This window comes from Pipistrellus hanaki (genome assembly GCF_964339955.1).
Source record: "Pipistrellus hanaki genome assembly, chromosome: 16".
In the NCBI taxonomy this organism is placed as follows: Eukaryota; Metazoa; Chordata; class Mammalia; order Chiroptera; family Vespertilionidae; genus Pipistrellus; species Pipistrellus hanaki.
The window spans coordinates 9,561,834-9,580,201 of NC_140518.1; the positions used below are offsets into that span (position 1 = coordinate 9,561,834).

At 53.6% G+C, this 18,368-nt stretch overlaps 1 protein-coding gene across 1 annotated transcript; it reads right to left on the reverse strand.

Moving 5' to 3' along the window:
• Positions 1-15,415: 15,415 nt before the first annotated feature.
• HOXB13 (homeobox B13) lies at positions 15,416-17,202 on the reverse strand (the record flags this gene model as incomplete). Its single annotated transcript, XM_084862281.1, has 2 exons — positions 15,416-15,669; positions 16,596-17,202. The coding sequence occupies 2 exons, from the start codon at positions 17,200-17,202 to the stop codon at positions 15,416-15,418; spliced, it is 861 nt and encodes a 286-aa protein (XP_084718407.1).
• Between the last annotated feature and the right edge of the window lie 1,166 nt (positions 17,203-18,368).

Genomic DNA, 18,368 nt, shown 5'->3' on the forward strand with positions numbered 1-18,368 from the left:
GAACCCGGGACCCTTCAGTCCGCAGACCGACGCTCTACCACTGAGCCAAACCGGCTTCGGCTAGTTTTTCATTTAAAAAAAAATTTATATATATAACCAAAAGAGCTGCCATTTACTTGATTAAAAAGAAAAGTGAAAAACCCCCTTTTCTATCCCTTTTTCTATCCCTCCCCCACCCCCACCCCAGCCCAAGTAATAGAATTTTATCACATCTGCAGGGACAGCCCTGCCACCTGCCACAGAGTTGGTGGGCTGATGACAGTTGGTTGTTGTCACCTCACAAGTTCAGGGACACCATTAGTAATAGTCCCTGGTGGCTAAGCCCACTTCAGCAACTTTATTTATTTTTTTAAGAAATATGCTGACATGGTTAAACCATATGTATAAAGTGGAAAATACCCCTCCCACACTGTCCGCATCTCTCCCCTTCTCACCATCACCCCATCCCCTCAGAGGAACCCTTGTGATTATCTCTGATATGTCCTCCCAGATTCTTTATGCAAATGAAAATTGTGATAATATATTCTTATTTCCCCCACTGTATTTATTTTTAATGTTTTATTTATTTTATTAACTGATTTTAGTGAGAGGAGAGGAAGGGACAGGGAGAGAAATATTGATGGGCTGCCTCCTGCACGGCCCATACTGGGTAGAAAGCCAGAAACCTAGGCATGTGCCCTGACTGGGTATCAAACCAGTAACCTCTCGGTGCATGAGATGATGCTCAACCAACTGAGCCACACCAGCCAGGGCTCCCCTCCCCCTTTTTAAACAAAAGGTAAGTACTATAATCCTATTAGATATATTTTTTCACTTAATAAAACCATTTCTTAATTATTAATTAAAAAAACTATTAACTTGATCAATAAATGTTTATTGAATAATGACTATGTGTGAAACACTGTGCTGGGCACTGTGGGACATACACAGGTGAATGTAACATATCAAGGGTCTTCCAGTCCTAGTGAAAGAGCCCCACAGGCTCATCCACAAATTACTCTGCTTACAGAGTTCTTACTAATGTTGCCTCATGCAATCCCTCTCACAATGCGAAGAGATAATAATCTTAATCTCCATTTAACAGATAAAGAACCTTAATCTCCATTTAGCGGAACTTTGAAGCCGGGATATACACCCACATTCTGTATGCTTCCTCTGCACACATTACCTCCCCTCTCATCTCCTCTCCCCCACCATCAGCCTTTTACTTCCTTCTACGTGCCAGAAGGTTCCCACCTCTAGATCTCTGAGCACATGGACCCCCCTCCATCCCATTTCCCAGAGTTCAGGTCAGACTCCCCCTCATCGGGATGCAGGTAGTCTCCTCCCTCTTCTATGCTCTCATTGCTCCTGATTTACTAATAGTGTGTTTTTTAAAGCCACAGAGTTTAAGGACGGTACTGTGTGAATTGGTAAGGCTGCAAATGTGAATAGGAATTTGACCGTATATGGCCTTTGGGGGACAAAACGCAGAGTTAGGCTTTATTCAGAAGGACGTGGAGAAGGGAGTGCTGGAGAGTTTGGAATAAAGAAGTGACTTAAAGGACTGAGAAGGAGGGTGGTATGATAGGCATTTCATTAAGTGCCGTAAGAGAGCATTAAAACCTTATCTCTCCGTCACCAACGCAAGGCAACCACATGTCAAATAAACTTTTACTTTATTATGAAAATGATTTATAGTTTTACTTTCAAAAGTGGTTTGAGCCCAGTTAGTTAGAGCATCATCACGATATGTCACGGTGGCGGGTTCAATCCCCGGTCAGGGCGCATACAGGAAGTAACCAATGGATGCCTAAATAAGCGGAATGTGGACCAACAAGTGGAATGAGGACCACACCAGAGTCCAGTTGAGGGGAAAGTGATGACATCAACAGTGCGGACCCTAAGATTAGCCCAGAGAAGCCCAGGGCAGGAAATTCTCTTGCAGGTAACGGGCTGGGCGGTGTATCATTAGCCAATTCAGTTCTCTGGTGGAGGTTCAAGACTGGGGGTGGGGGAATCTCATTCCCACTTGGCTTTCTCCTCAGGTTCTCTTGCAGCTTTGCTGTTTCCTGCTTTTACAGAAGATATGGACTGAGGTCTGGTATAAGCCCCAGAGCAAACCTCAGCAGCCTCCATACTAAACCCAGGTGGCAGGGATGACCCACCTCAGCCCAACCAATCAACAACCCCCCTTGGCACCTTGGAGGCAGACCTCTCAGCCCAGAGTCACGCTTCCGCCCAAGAGCTACGCCCAAAATGACCCTGGGCCATGAAACATTCAGAGTAAGAACAGGGCATGGAGCAAGAGGAGATGCTTCCAAGGAAACCTTCTCAGATACAATTCAAGTGTTTTTACTGGATAAGGGCTTGAATCCACCATCCAAATCATCTCTGAAGCAAAGCAATCGGTCCCAATCGCTCACACCTGGCTTAAAAGAGATGCATTGCTTTGCACGTGAATGGGAAACCCTACAGTTTGCAGTGTTTCCCAAACTTCTCTCATGATGAGAATCACCTGGTGGAGTTGTTAAAACACAGATTCCTGAATCCCAACTAAGAAGTGCTAAACTAGAATTTTTGGGAACATATAGGTAAAATTGTATACTTAACTAGTGCTCTAAGACAGATGTTATATACAGAGCACTAAGTTAGGTATGCAATTTTACCTATATGTTCTCAAAAATTCTAGTTTAGCACTTCTTAGTTGGGATTCAGGAATCTGTGTTTTAACAACTCCACCAGGTGATTCTCATCATGAGAGAAGTTTGGGAAACACTGGTTTAGAGCCATGGCTTACTACCCAGGAAAGCAGCATCAGGAAAGGATTCAGTTCCAAGGCCCAGGAAATAGTTCCGCCCACAAAGGCAAGTACTAGTAAGCTCCATCTCCGGACACGCTGGGAAGAAGGCAACTGTCTTTCAGTTGTCACCTCCACACATGCTCCCCAAGGGTCCCTACTGTGCTGAGCAGGCACAGCCATGGGTGAACCTGAAAGGGGGCGGTGAGGGATTGAGAAAAGACAGACAAGAGAATAAAGCTGGGTCTAGGTGGGTCTGATGGAGAGACAGTGCCACAGCCTGCAAGCGGAGTCTTTACTTTATAGCCAGATTCTATGAGGCAAAGTAAGGGCGTGGTCAAGATGTTTGCAATGTTCTTGCGGGTTTCAAATCTACTCAATTACATGCACCTGATCAAGGTTTGTTTACTTGCTGCACCTCCCGCAGCCACGTGGGACCACAGGTTCGGACCATAAGGTCTAGCTTGATCTATATTTGTGCGGGGCCTTGCACGTGGCTTTGCCAGGAGAGGATCGTGACCTCTCCTTAGTCCCAGGCTTGAACCTGTCCAAACGCTGTAGGCACGCTCCACACCTGACACCAAGTTTTCAGCTCTCCCATGCCTCATACAACATGGCGCCAAACATCCAGATGAAAAATTTTAATAGGCACAAAAATGTCTTTTTCCCACAGGCAACTGAGATGTTAAAACAACGGGGAATTTAAATGAGTTCATTTTGTTTGAATATTTTAACCAAAGGCAGAGGAGACTAAAGGAAATAGTCTTCAGTCTTCAGGTAGAACGCCAAGAACATAATGTGTGCCCCCGACATTCTCGGAGGGACAGAGGTTTCTAGGGAAACTTACTTAAATGACATAAACCACAAAAGCACGTGAAATCAGCCACATAGATTGTGAAACATCTGAAATTTCATGTAAAATGCATATTTTACAACTATGTAAAGAACATATTTAATATAGACATCTGAACTCAGAAAACTTTTGCCTGGTTGGTGTGGCTCAGTGGTTGAGCATTGATCTATGAACCAAGAGTTCCCTGGTTCAATTCCCGATCAGAGCACATGCCTGGGTTTCAATAAAAACATATTTAAAAAAATAAACTCAAAAACTATGAATATTTTGCTATGATCAGCTGAAATGACTCTTCAACCTCACTTCTGCCACCATCATGTCTGAGTAATCGGTTCCCCAACCCCCTTGCCCCCACACCAAGCATCTCAGATGAGGTAGCTACTGACAGGCTGGACTGTTAAAGGAGTTGTACTCGGCTTAATCCTGTGGTTAGATTTCCCTTTTATTTGGCCTGGGTACATCCAGGCCTGCATAACACAAGAATGGTGGGATGGGGAGTGTGACCCGGGACACAAAGGCAGATCCTAATGCTCCCTGGACTCGGAGTAGAGCTACAGAAATAGCACCGGATTTCCTTCCTCTCGAGTATTAAAATGCCTCATCCTGCACTCTCCATGTCCCAGATTATGATATAAAGCCAGAAATTAGCATTCTGTTCCAACACACTGCGGCACCTTCACTCGGGGACTTGAAATGATGGTTTTTAATAAGCTGGCTGCAGGCACCTGTCACCAATAACAGACGTTCTGCCTGGAAAGATCGATCACAGCTTGTTAAAGGACCACAGGGCAATAAATTTCCTGAGTCATTACTCAGTTTCTAAGTCAGGACTCGGGAGGATCACTTCCATCTTCTAGCGCTAACCCCAGGGCCATCGGGCCATGCTAATGCTGACCACTGACCTCAGTCATACCCTGTTTCCCCGAAAATAAGACAGTGTCTTATATTAATTTTTTCTCCCAAAGTTGCGCTAGGTCTTATTTTCAGAGGATGTCTTATTTTCGGGGAAACATAAGTTCTTCTTTGCCCTGACTCCGTGCTCTTGCATTTGGGGGAGTTTGGTCAGATCCACACAAAAATAATTTGCAAATACATCTGTCCCCGGGCTGGATCAGTAGAGAGAGACTGCAGGGAGAACTAGACCCTTGAGTTTTAATGCTCTACTATCAGCAAACTCACATTTCTGCTGTCCCAAGGATCCAGATCATTAAGGCTTCAAAATAAGGTCATTATAGAAATTCAAGCCCGGCTGGCATGGCTCCATGGTTGAGCGTCGACCTCTGAACCTGGAGATCACTGTTCGATTCCGGGTCAGGGCACATGCCTGGGGTTCAGGCTGGATCCCCAATAGAGAATGTGCAGGAGACAGGCAATCAGTGATTCTTTCTCATCATTGGTGTTTCTCTCTCCCCCTCTCCCTTCCTCTCTGAAATCAATAAAAATATATTTAAAATAAAATAAAAGATTACAAAATGAATCGTTTTCTGAAATTAAAAAATTCACATTATGTACAAAGCACCCCACTTCTATTTCACATGAACTGTTGGATAAGTCAAGCTATTGATATGTTAATTTTAACTCTTTGTAAACCTCTTTTTATTCATCTTCCACTCACTAGGAAAATTCAAAACCAATTAATATAACTACAATAGAAAAACCTTTTTAAAAAATATATATTCTTGCCGAAACCGGTTTGGCTCAGTGGTAGAGCATCGGTCTGCGGACTGGAGGGTCCCAGGTTCGATTCTGATCAAGGGCATGTGCATTGGTTGCAGGCACATCCCCAGTAGGGGGTGTGCAAGAGGCAGCTGGTCAATGTTTCTCTCTCATCGACATTTCTAGCTCTCTATCCCTCTTTCCTCCTCTCTGTAAAAAATCAATGGAATATATTTAAAATATATATATATATATATATATATATATATATATATATATATATATATATTCTTAAAAAGGAATCAAACCTGGAACCCTTCAGTACACAAACTGATGCTTTATTCACTGAGCCAAAATGGCTAGGGCTAGCAGAACCTTCTTTACTTAGGAAGAGAAGGGACAGGCTCCCCTCTCATTCCCCCCCTCCCACACACACACACACACACACATTACTAGCTGTCAAATATTTACTTTTGGTCTCTATGAACCGAAGATAATATCCTGACAGGTGAACCAATCCAGTTTGGGTCGTCCCCACCCCTTCCTCAAGTCCTCCACCTTTTTTCTGCCTTGTTCTTTTTCTATGTAAACAGATACGGGCTTGTGGGAGTGTTAAAATGTGCAAAAGAAAGAGCACAGATCTTAAATGCTCAACTTAAAATGTTCACATCAAAACGTAGGACCTTTCAAGCACCCTAGAAGGTGCCCTTTTGTTCCCTCACAATCAATAGCTGGGAAGGGGAATTTTTTAACCTTAAAAAATAAAAGCATTCGAATACTATACCGCTATTTTAAAAAAGGAGGAGGAGGAACTTTTACCATTTGCAACAGCATGGGTGGAACTGGAGAGCATTTTGCTAAGCGAAATAAGCCAGCCAGAGAAAGATAAATATCACGTGATCTCACTCGTATGTGGGATATAATGATCAACATAATTGGGGTGGGGTAAAGAGCAACCAAAGGAGGTGTATGCATGCACACTAGCGTAACCAATGGACACAGACACTGGGCGGTGGGGGCTTGCCCGGGGTGGGAATGGCTGGTGGGGTGGGGAGGGTCAATTGGGGGGAAAGGAGACATATGTAAATCTTTATACAAAAAAAAAAAATCGAAGCATTCTATTCTAGGGAGATTCAACTCTCACCTTTCCTATCAAACACACAGAGGCAGAGCAATATTCTCCTCAATTATGAATTCTTTTTAAAAGTAAACGTGGAAATAATCAAATATTAGAGCAATGTTTTTCCAATGACGCACACCTGGAGGACTGGATACTGTGCAAGCATTAAAGTCGTGCTTTGGAAGAATATTTAATGACACAGAAATGTTCATAATCTAATATTAAAGTAAAAGACAAAAGACAGCCTTTGTAGCTCAGTTGATTGGAGCTTCACCCTGTACAGAAATAGGTTGCAGGATGGATTCCTGGCCGGGGCCCATATCTAGATTGCAGGGTGCCTCTGGGAGGGAAGATGTTTCTCTGATGTTTCTCTCTCACATCAAAGTTTCTCCCTCTCTTCTGTCCTCTTTCTAAAACCAATAACCTATCCTTGGGTGAGAATTTTTTTTTTAAGGTAAAAGATAAAAATGCTCATGCAGAATCTCAATTTCAAAATTAAATACTGTGCAATGAAAAACAACTGAAGAAAATACAACCTAAGATAGCTCTGACCAATTTTGCATGGTAGGATATGGGGGAGCTTTCGTTTTCCTCTTTCCAGTATTTTAAAATATTTTTGAAATTCTTGACAGTGAGAAAATGTTACTTTTCTTTTTAAATGTGGGGACAGCCTATCTGACCAACATAAGGGCGCTGGTTTTCTAAATCACAACTCTTGTTGCATAGTATATAGTCTTAAATGGCGTTCAGACGCCTGCAGTAACTTGAGAAATCGCTTAGAGCACAGTAAACGCAAAGCGCTTTGAAACCAGAAGAGAACGCATAAAAAATACTAAGGCGGAGAGGGGAGAGACCACAGTAACTGGTAACAGTGGTTGCACATTGTAAAACATGAGCGTTAGCATAAAGAATGGAAGAATGTCAAGAAGGCTGTTGAATGAAAGTTTTAAAACTATGCACGTGTTTAAAGACACACACACACACACACACACACACGTTCTATTTTCTGTGATCTGGCTGCGTTTCTTGTGGTTTTTTGAGTTTTTGTGTGTGTGTGTGTGTGTGTGTTTTTTAAGGGTAGGAATGTTAGGGGTAATTATTTCAACGTGTTTATTCTGAAGCTTTTGGGTAGCGGCGTAGACGTGGCCTCTTTTACGCGAAGTCAGATCCCATAGAAACACGAACACAACCTTCACTTTCCCAAACGCCAGGGCTTAGCAAACGCAAAACGACCCAGCGCTTAAGGCCATTTCTGGGAACCTCACGCCATGAAACCTTCTCCTTTCTTTTCCGACGGGATTATTTGTTCTCTACAGAGCTGAGGGGAGGGGAGCGCGGGGCTGTAGTAATAATGGACCCGCAAATTAAAATCGAGAACCTTCTTGCCGATTCTGCCTCTCTCCCCTTTCCCCCCAATACACACAGTCCCTATTGCTTAGGACCCTCCTGGTCCGGATGAAAAAAAGTGGCCCCATTCGCCCTAAAAGATGCGTGCCGGTTCGTGAACTTGACCTGGGCACCCACACTTCCCCCCCCCCCCCCCAAAGGCTGGGTCCCTTCCAGGGCCCGGGAGGCCTGGGGGTCAAGGTTGGGTAAGACAGCGTACCTCACCCCTTTGGTCCGAACCCTGAGGCAGGGAACAGCCAGATTGGGGGGTGGGAGCGGGTAGAACCCGGAGAGGGTCGTCCTGGCAGCTCGCTCCGGCCTCCGCGCCAGCTTGCCCCTAGGACCTGCCTCTGGGCATCTTACCCGGCCCCAGGCCCCGGAGAGGAGCCGGGAGCTGCGGGCTGGCTCGCGGGCCGGGGTGGGTGCGCAGCCGGTGGCCGGGCCGCCCGCCGGGCTGTTCGCCGGAGCCGAGGCCGCCGCGTCCCCGCGTCTCCCTGCCCCGCCGGCCGGCGCCCGAGACCGGAGTCGGAAGAGCCAGGAGAAGACCCCGATCGCGTCTTTGATGCTCCCTCGCTACGGGACCCCAAATCCTTAAATGAAGAGAAAACCAAAACGTCAGCAGCGTCTCCGGCCGCGTGGGCCTGTGGCCGGAGGGGACGCGCGGGGCTCCCGCTGGCGGCCCCGGCTCAGCCCCATCTCCTCCGCCGCCCGCTCGGATTATTCCGCCGAGGGAGGGGCGCTTTCATTTTTAAAAATTTTAATCTTTATTGTTGAAAATATTACATAAATCCGTTCCCCCCACCCCCATCAACCCCCTCCAGCCCGCCCTTCCCCCCCCCCCCCCCCGCGCCCCAGACCCTCACCACCCACCGCGCCCGGAGGGCGCTTTTAAAATAGAGGCGGCGGCCTCCGAATCATTTACTGCATCTTCATCTGCTTTATTATTTTTTTTTTACCATTTTTATGAATAAAATTTATTTTTAATTTTTATACAGGCATTGCTTTCTTTTTAAAATTTCTTCATTGATTATGGTACCACATAATTGTCCGCATCCCCCCATTCCCATCCCAAACTCCTCCCCACGTAGACCCCCAGCCCCTGTTGTCCGTGACCACTGGTTCTTCATCTGCTTCAGCTGTTGTCTGTTTGCTATTCATGCATTTGGTCTTTTTTTTTTTTTTTTTTTTTAAATAAGGAACTTGTAGTGCCTAACGATAAGGTATGAAAAATTGAAATACGAATGAGCGAAAGGGAAAAGTTACATTATGTTGATCCTGACTAAAATATTGGTCTACCTTGCGTCCGGCCTCAGAAATCGAGTTGTTTTTTTGTTTTGGTTTGGTTTGGTTTGGGTTTTTTTTAAATGCAGACCTGGGAGTTCTCCGGGGGAGGCGAGGAGCCGAAGCCGCTGATACCGCAATACAACCCGGATCTTTCCTCACCCTCCTCCGCCCCTGGCCTTCCACCCCCTCTGCGGGGCCCGGTCCAGTTCCCCGGAAGGTGAAGGAATGTTTACGGCCTCACTCAAGTTCAATGACAAAACCCTGCCTGGAGGGGGAAGGGCAGCGGCCAACAAAAATCAACCAGACAAAGGCCGGGCTCAGGTCTAAGGCGGGCGACAGGCTGGGGACACCTGGGCTTGGGGAGCCCAGGTCTGCAGGAGCGGGGTGCCGGGGCCTGCCCTCCCAGGATCCTGCCTCCCCGTCCCAGCCTGTGCCCTGCGGTGTGCGGCCCTGAGTGCGTGCCCACCTGGGGGGGAGGCGGGCGGTCAGTCCCAGTGGCCAGAGGGTGTCTGTCCTCAGAGCCAGATTCCCAGGTGCTCCGGACTCCGCCGCCTTCCCGGGCCCAGCCCCAGCCGCAGGCCGGGCATTCTTTCTCTAGGATCTGCGTTTCCCTGCCCCCTCCGAGTTTTGCTCACATTTCCTCCTCCTCCCCACCCTCATTAGATAGTCTAAGCCTCTTTCTAAGTCCTCCTTCAGCAAAGTCTTTTCTGGAAAGCCTTTCCAGCCTTGGGTGTGTGTGTGTGTGGGTGTCTTTCTCACTCCCTGTTCCCCTTCAGCTCCACCTCACAATATCAGTTGATGAAATTCAGCCCACCAGCCTCAGGCCACGTCTGAGGAAGCCGCAGACCCCAAGCTCCAGGTCTGGATGGAAAGGGAGATGGTGTTCCCACTGTCTCTCCTCCAGCCTCCCACCCCCACGGGAAGGTTTTGCAAGCAACGTGAGCAGCGGATTGAACTGAAGTCCCACTTGCGTTTAATCCCTTTAATCCCGTGTTCCACTTACTTAAATATAAATCAGCCCCGGGAGTTTGCACGTGTGGGGCTGGCTCCAGCTGGAAACAGGTGTGTGTCAGTGCCTGGGGGAGCCTGTGAGGAGACTGTGTTGGGGGCTTGGAAGAGGCTGTGGGTCCTATTCTCTTCCCTTAGTGTAGACCAGGAGCTAAAACCCTTAAACACTCCTGCTTGGGGGGCTGGCTCTGCCTACTGTCTCCTGATACCACTCAAGTCACTTAGTCTCGTTTTTCTAAATTCTACGACGTGCTCACTCCGTTGCAGGTTTTGTCGATCTGAGGCGGGAACTCCGGGCGTGGGCAGGAGCTGAGTGGCGGGGAGGGTTAGGTGAGCCTAAGAGGCTCTGTAGAATACTCTGCCAGCCCAAGTTAGCAGAGCCAGTGGCTAAAGACATGGGCATGTGGCCCCACACCACTCCTGGGCACATGTACTAGTTGCTCCTCAGCCCCGGGCCCTCCCCAAGCTCCTGAAGGGGCTACAGGAACGGGGGGGGGCAGGGGGGAGAATGTAGGGGCTCAGAGATTGTGTTGCAGTGATTTCTTCCTTTTTGTGTAAGGGTGAGTTATAAATCATGATCGTTTCAGTTCATTTTCACCCGGTGTTCAAAGTGAGTGACTTGTAAAGGATTGTTATACCTTTAAAGAAGAATAAAAACAATAACAACATTAATTGTCTGCGCCAGGACTCCATCTGGCGGGAGACACAGTTACAGGGGGGCTGGGCCGCGCCCGCTCTCCCTGCCGAGGCCGCGCCCCCGACCCGCGTGCAGCGAAGCGCTGTCTGTCTCCGCCGGCGGCCGCCTGGCCTCCCCGCACCAACCAGCAGGGCCCCCGCTGGGTGGTCGCTGGGAGAACCTGCCTGCCGCCTTTCCCGGCCACCGTAGAGCTGGGGGCCCCAAACTCCCAGGGGGGGTCCTCCAGGGGCGGTGGCCTGCGGATCGGGCAGTTTACCTTGTCAGGGATAAAGCGCTCTTGGAGGCAGTGAGACAGCGGCCCCTGGTCTGAGCAATGGGCGCGGGGCACCCTGTTCTCCATGTAAAAGGGGTCCGGTTCACTGCGCCTCGGACCCGGAGCCCCGCGCGGCTGGCCTGGTGGTTCAGCCTCCCCGTGGCGCGGGGCGCTGCTCGCGCGCCTTAAGCTGGAGGAGGGAGAACTGGAACGCAGCTCTGGGTGCTCCCCAATCCCCCACACCCTACCCCCCAGCCCCGTCCCAGCAGAGGCTGAGCGAGCGGGCGCCCCAGTCCGCGGCTCCCCACCTCGAGGTCCCCCTCCAGCGCAGACCGAGCCTCTTTGTCTCCGGGTCTCGCTGGCCCTTCTCTGGCCGCCTGGCCTCCCCCCTCCTTCCCAAGGCCAGAGATGCGCCCCCTCCTCCCCTCGCCCTCTTCCCTCTCCCCATAAAGCTTTTAGCGGAGTGGGGTGAGGGCCTGAAGCTTCAAGTTCAATGGCAATGTCCCTGACCCTCCCCTCCCGCTGGGCGCCGGCTAGACGCCGCCTTCTCCTCCCCGTCCTTCTGGGGACGGTTGAACTCTTGCTGCCCCCTCTCCCTCTCTCATGGGGGGGAGGGGGGCAACTGAAGGGAGGGGGCGGCGGTGGAACTCGTTTTTTCTCCCTTTGCTCCGACCACCTCACCCTCTTCCTACGCAGAAACAACTAGCAGCTGAGAGAGGAGGAGAGGCCGGCAGCCCCTGCGGATGTTTCAAAACCTCCAGGCCCTGGGGGGGGGGGGTGTCCCCCGGGATGAGAGGCTGGGGCGCTCAGGGCCTTCTCCCCTTTCCCAGAGAGGGGCTGTCCGGGTGGGTGTACATTCCTTTCCCCAAAAGGGAACCTCTTTTCGCCCCCTCCGCGGGAGTTAAATAAATTTGAATCATTCATTTCATTCAGGATTGTAACTCTTGGGGCGAGGGCACAAGGAACCCCCCCCTCCCGCCACCCACTCAAGAAAACCTAATTAACGTGCAGCCCTCAGGACCTCGAATAAAACTTTAATGAAGGGAGGAGAGGAGGGCCGTTCGCTGCGCCTTGGAGGAGGGGGCCGGCGCGGGCCATGGACTGGGGGCTCCATCCCTCAGGGCCTTTGTCCTTCCAGGTACAGCTCTGGCCCTGGGTCCGAGTCTGGGGACCCGTGGGGCGGCGGTGCAGACGGAAACACGGCCGCCTCGGCCTCTCGAGTTGGGCGTTTGCCGGGAGCACCGGATCCCGGCCTGGCGCCCCGGGGCGCTCTCCGCGGGGCCGCGGGCACCGAGGCCAAAACCGGCGCTTCCCCAGGAGGCGTCCGCGCACCCGGCCCCTCTCCCCACTAAGGAGTCCACCGGGCTCGCAGGTTGGAGCGATCAGGCTCCCGGCGGCGCGCGGGCCGGTGCCACGTCCGCCGGGCTCAGCCGCGGACTCCGAGGGCGGGGAGGGCGGGGGCAGCGCCGGGGGAATGGCCGCCGGTCCGGTCGGGGTTTTCGGGAGAGCGCGCGCCTGTGCGTGTGTCTGTCCTTGAGATGGGGGTCTGAATTTACAGGCTTCCGTCTGTGTAATTTCAGCAGCTCCCTCCCTCTTATGGCTTGAAAAGACCCCCATTACATTAAGCAAAGCTGCAGGTAAGTAAATATCACCTGGGTGAATTTTGTTGCAATTTAGACACGAATTCGAGGTTTTTTAAAGGGTCTGTCTTGGTGGCGGGCAGTTATAATTCGCCTCCGAAGTAAAGCTGGTGATGGGTGATTTTTAAAAGAAGGTTTAATACAAAACAACACTTAAGACAATTTCTTTTCTTTTTGCTCAGGGTCCATACAAGGAAATCGCTCAGAAAAACAGTGGGACGAAGGCCAGGTCCGAGGGTAGATGGCGCCGCAGCGTTGCTCCCGGAGGACGGGCCGCCCCTTTCGTTCTCCTTTGGAGATGGCAGCACTGGCCTCCCGGCTGCCCTCCTGGGCCTCTGGGCGTCAGGACAGACACATCCGCCGGTGCCCTGGCCCGATTCCAGGCGACTGTGGTCCTCGCGATCTGCAGGACGCGCAGCCCGGGACTCCGCAGCCCCGAGGCTCCGGCGCCGCTCAGCCGGGCGCTCGGTGGCGGTGACGGAGGAGCGGATCCGCTGGTTTCCCTGGAATGACGAGCTCTCGCCGGAAGGGGGCGCCCTTGTCTTTTGAATCGTCCAAACTCGCACACGCAGCGAAATAAATCTAAAATCTCAACTCTTTTGTTCGTTCTGAAATCGTTTCCAGAGAATAATAGAGGAACTCAGAAATGTCAAGTCCCTGACAGTGAAGTGGAGGGAGTCCAGCGTCTCCTTCAGGCCGCTCTGCCTAGGCGACCCCTCTTGTGGCCTTTCCCCTCTGCAGGTGGGGACCGCGCAGCATGGCGCCCCGGTCCTGTGTCCCCCACGCTCCCCCGCACGCCTGTCTGCGCTGAAGAGCAGCAAGAGGGGGGTTTGCACACACTCTCCTGGAGAAACGGATACTAAAAGCTGCTTGCTTGGGCTTCACTTGGAGGGGAGCAAGAGAGGCAGAAAGCAACCTCCTCTGAGCCACGGTGTTACTTACGGAGGAGCTTAAATTAGGCCTCAGGGCTTGGGTGGTTTTTTTCTTTTTTTTTTTCTAATCACAAAATTGGCACACACCGCCCCCCAGTATGCACCCTCTAAGAGACCCAGGAAGGGAGGGTGACCGCCCAGCTCAGGGGCCCTTTCCTTAGCCCTGGTTGCTTTTTGGTAAACAGATTTAGAGAATCCCAGTCATTCCCTGGAAAGGAGCCAGGACTGAAGGGTGGAAATACCCGGATTCCTCAGCTGCAGCCTGCAGCCCTCATCCTGAGGTTTCCGGGAGAGCTACAAGCTGGCTCCGAGAGAGAACTGCCAAGATGGTGGCCGCGGCCCGCCACTGGCTGCTCTTGCGTCTCTGGGTGGCTTGGAAGCGGGTCCCACGGGTCCTCTTCGCTTCACTCCTGCGCGCTGGATTGTGGGAGCATCTACCTAGACCCCCCAGCCCAGGCTGCAGGAAGGTCCAGCATGAACCTGCGGGCTTTGCCGCAGCGAGATAGCAAGTTCCACCAGGCCCTGGCCTCGGTGCAGGACATCAGAGAGCTGGCACAGAGGCGGACAGTTTCTGGCTCCCCGAACAGCCGGCCTGCCCCAGGTTTCTCTCTGTCTGCACGGCCCAGGGAGAACAGAGTTGGTGCCAACCCGTTATCCACCCACCCGGGGCTCGGGAAACAGGGGCTGAAAAGTGAAAAGAAAAGGAAGTCTGTGCCCACTGTCGCCAAGGCCGCATGATGCCCACGAGCCTGGATCTTTGGGCTTCTGTCACCTTGCTAGCCTCAGTTCTTGCACCCACAAAAGCCCTGGTGCATCTCCCAGCTGGCCAGCTGAGGGCCCCACGCTCCTCTGGGCGGCATGAGGGGGCAAGCAGAGGAGAAAGGGTGGGAAAGGGGCCATTTCCTGGGGGGTTCTCTCCTGGCCAGCTCTACTAGCATGCGTGGGACATGCTTCCCCGTAGGGTGGGATTCCACTCTTTGTGGCCGGAAGGGGCCGTGTTAGACCGCAAGTATCTGGACTCTCAAAGGCCCAATGACCCATGGCCTGCTTCGGTCAGAACCACCAGGAGCCTTAGGGGCGGACTAGGAACGTTTGGGGGCAGCAGTGAGAAAGGGTGAGTTATCCAGGCACTTCCCCATACTTCATTTCTCCGGAAGAAGACAGACCAGGGAGGGCAGCCTGCTGGCTTCCTTTTCACACAAGGACCCAGTAAGTGCAGCCTGTGGGGTGGGCAGGGAGGGAGAGAGGCACCCTCCAGCATTGTCCATCCTGCGATCATCTTAGAAAGATGCTCAGTGCAGTAGCCATGGGGGTGGCCCTGCCTTATCCCCTCGCCCCTGCCCCTGCCGGCACTGGGATGAGGGGCGGGCTTTGGAAACGGAAGAGGGTCCACAGGAAGCTTCCCGGCCAGGCCACCATCTCCTTCCAAGTTTATTCGTGATCAGTTCATTCCATGAAAGCGGTTTCTGTAATGCTCCTCAGAGCTCCAGTAGAAAGAAGGAAACTAATTACCATGGCAACTAGAACTGGTTACGGTGGCGATCACCACGGCCAGGGTGAATGCCAATGCCTGGGACAGGCCCTCTGGCAGATGAGGCATTCACGTGGGCCTCCGTGGCTCACGGGGACAGAGGGGGCGCTCAGGTTGTCCCTGGGGAACAGCACAGGAGCCACGGCCTGGAAAAAGTGTCTCCTCTGGGGACCCCTCAACAGAGTCCTGGGTCCCAGCCTGTCCCTGGCAGGGTCCTGGTCTCCCCAGGATGCCGCCCACCTTCCCCCCCCCCACCTCCCTAGTCAGGGAGCGCCCTCACTGAGTTGTGTTGGTCTTGACCTTGGCAAGGACCTTCTTCTCCTTGACCCTGCGGTTCTGAAACCATATGGTGATCTGGCGCTCCGAGAGGCTGGTGGCCACCGAGACCTTGCGCCTCTTGTCCTTGGTGATGAACTTGTTGGCCGAATACTCGCGCTCCAGCTCCCGCAGCTGCCCCTTGCTGTAGGGGATGCGCTTCTTGCGGCCGCGGGGGAAGGTGCAGCCTTCTGGGGGGTGCTGAGCGCTGGAGTCTGCCAGATGGGAGAGGGAGGAAGGGAGAGACACTGTTCGGACCCCACCAGCACACAGACCCGGGCCCCTGCAGGCCACCCTAGTCCCACGTGCACCCCCGTGCCCCCAAAGCACCCAGGATGGGCTTCTGGCTGGTTCTCTGATCGCCTCTCAGCCTTGGAAAGAGCAGGCTCCCATAGGCCACCCTCACCATGCCTGCCCTCACACCCGCCAGTCTGCAAATACACCCACTACGAACAGCCAGACCTTAGCCCACAGTCACACATATCCACCCTCACGAGTTCGAGGCTCTTGGCCACCCTTATAGATTCTACGGGCAAATTCTGTACAGAAGGAAACACGTTTCTGCTCCCACTCCCAACACAAAACACACACACACACACACACACACACACACACACACCAATGCACATACCTAAGTTATGACTGAGGGAAATCTAAATCTTCCTTTGGAAACTGAAAAACTCATCGAAGAGAAAGTGAGAGGTTGTATTCTGACAGAATTTCCAATAGCTGTTCCCACCCCTTCCTCCCACCACCACCCCCTCACTGAACTGAGCGTTACTGAGCCTTTTTGTGGAATTAAACTGGGACCTGCTGGTAGGGACCCCCAAAGCCCCATCCAAGGGCAGACAGCCAGCTCCTGGGACTAACAGAGAGGCCGGTGGGAAGGCCTCGGGGTTCGGTGAAGGGACTTGGGGGCCTCTGGCTGCAGATGGTCCCCAGCTCCTGCCACACACTGACCTGGGGGGCCTCCCCCCAGGCTCTGGGACTCCCTGGACCTCCTTAGACTCCCGATAGCCCGAGAGGCTCACCCAACGCCTCCTCCCCGGCCCCAGGCCTCCCTCTTCCTCCCAGCCAAGTGCCCGCCCGGTCTGCAGCCCCGCGCCTGGCGCCCAGGGACCCGGAGCAGTGAGTGAGGTACCTGCAAAGGCCGTCTTCCAGAAGGCCCCCGGCGGCGGGTTCTGGTCCCCCTGGCAGCACACCTGGCTGTTCCAGCCGCCGGGCAGGGCCCAGGGCTGGTAGCTGTCCACGGGCAGCAGGGCGTCGTGGCGCGGCTCCCCGGGCGCGCCCAGCGTCTGCACCACGGACACGTCCAGGTAGCTGGCCATGGGCTGGTAGGGGGCCGGGTAGCCGGGGTAGAAGGCGAACTCGGCGGCGTGGCGGCCGGGGAAGTCCTCGGCGGCCGCGGGGGGCTCGGCGGGGTAGGCGGCCAGCGCGGCGGCCTGGGCGCAGGGCTTCAGCGAGCCGCGGGCCAGGCGGCAGGGGTAGTACCCGCCTCCGAAGTAGCCGTAGGGCACCGGCGCCGGGGACGCGCCCTGGGCCGCCCCGGGGCACGGGTGGCACTGCTTCGGGGGCTCCGAGGAGCCCGGCAGGTCCAGGGGCGCATAGTTGGCAGCTGGCATCAGCGCGGGCGCCGCCGGGTGGCTGGCCAGCGGGGAGTGGGCGAGCAGGTTCCGGCTGCCTCCCGCCCCCAGCAAGCCCTCCAGGTCCTTGGCGCCGTCCACGCTGGCATAGCTGCCCGGCTCCATGGGGCCGGGGGTGGGCGCATGGGGCGCTGAGCGCGGGGGAGGCAGGGGGCACCCGGCTAGCGCTCCCCGGCGGCCCGGGAACCCAAAGCCTTTAAATCGGGCCCAGCGCCCGGGCCCCGGCGCTGCCCCCCCCCCAGGCCCCGCCGCCCTGACGCAGGGACGCAGGTGCCCGGGCCCCCGCGCTGATTGGCCGCCGGCGGGGGAGAAGCTAATAAAGTCTTCGTGGCAGAAATTGCGAAAATGCTTTAACTCCCCCCTTTCCCTCTCCTCTCCTCTCCTCTCCCTGTGTGTTCTCTCTCTCTCTCTCTCTCTCTCTCTCTCTCTCTCTCTCTCTCTCTCTCTCTCTCTCTCTCTCTCTCTCTCTCTCTCCTTTCCTGGGGGGAGGGGAGGAGTGGAGACTTAGGAAGAGCGGACAAGGCGCTCCCCCCTCCTCCGCGGCTCCTCTCCCTCTCTGGCCCCGTCTCCTGCGCGCTGGCCGGTTTAACGAGAGAACGAAGCTCTCCCCATAAAGTGTCTCCCTCGTGGGGGGAGGGGAGTCGGGGTGGAGTCGGGAGGCCGCTGGGCCTGCAAGGGGAGCCTGGGAGTGCGGGCGCCTGGGCCAGCGGAAGCCAGCCGCTGGGAATGAAGGGTATTCCTGGGGCCCTTTCCTTCGCGTCCTGGGTGCCAGCATCCCAGTGCACCCCAAGGCCCCTCCCATCCAGGATGCACTATAAGCGGCTCCTGGTCCCGGGAAGTGCCTGGGACGCCCCCTCCCCAGAGACCCCAGCTACCCTACCGACTCCGGGATTGGGCTGGGGCAGAGAAAGAGGAAGGAGGACAGAGCTCCAGATACAGCGATGAGGTGTCTGGAGCCTGGACACAAAAGGGTTAGACCTAAAGAGGAAACGGGGCTTCTAGACCTGGCCCGTGAGAGGGGCTCTGGATTTCCAGTTAAGGATGGAGAAAGAGGTACGGAGAGAAGACGCACAGGACGTGTGTTCAGAGAGAGGGGTAGAGGCAGAGGCCAGAAGAGGAGACCCAGGGACAGCAGCAGGAAGAGGGAAAGGAAAAGTTGAGGAAGGGGATGGAGAGGACCGTATAAAATCCTGGAATACCAGTGGGGAAAAGATCGTTCCTCCCCCCTTCTCTGAGAACTAAGGGGTTCCCAGTAAGTCGGGCCTGGTTAC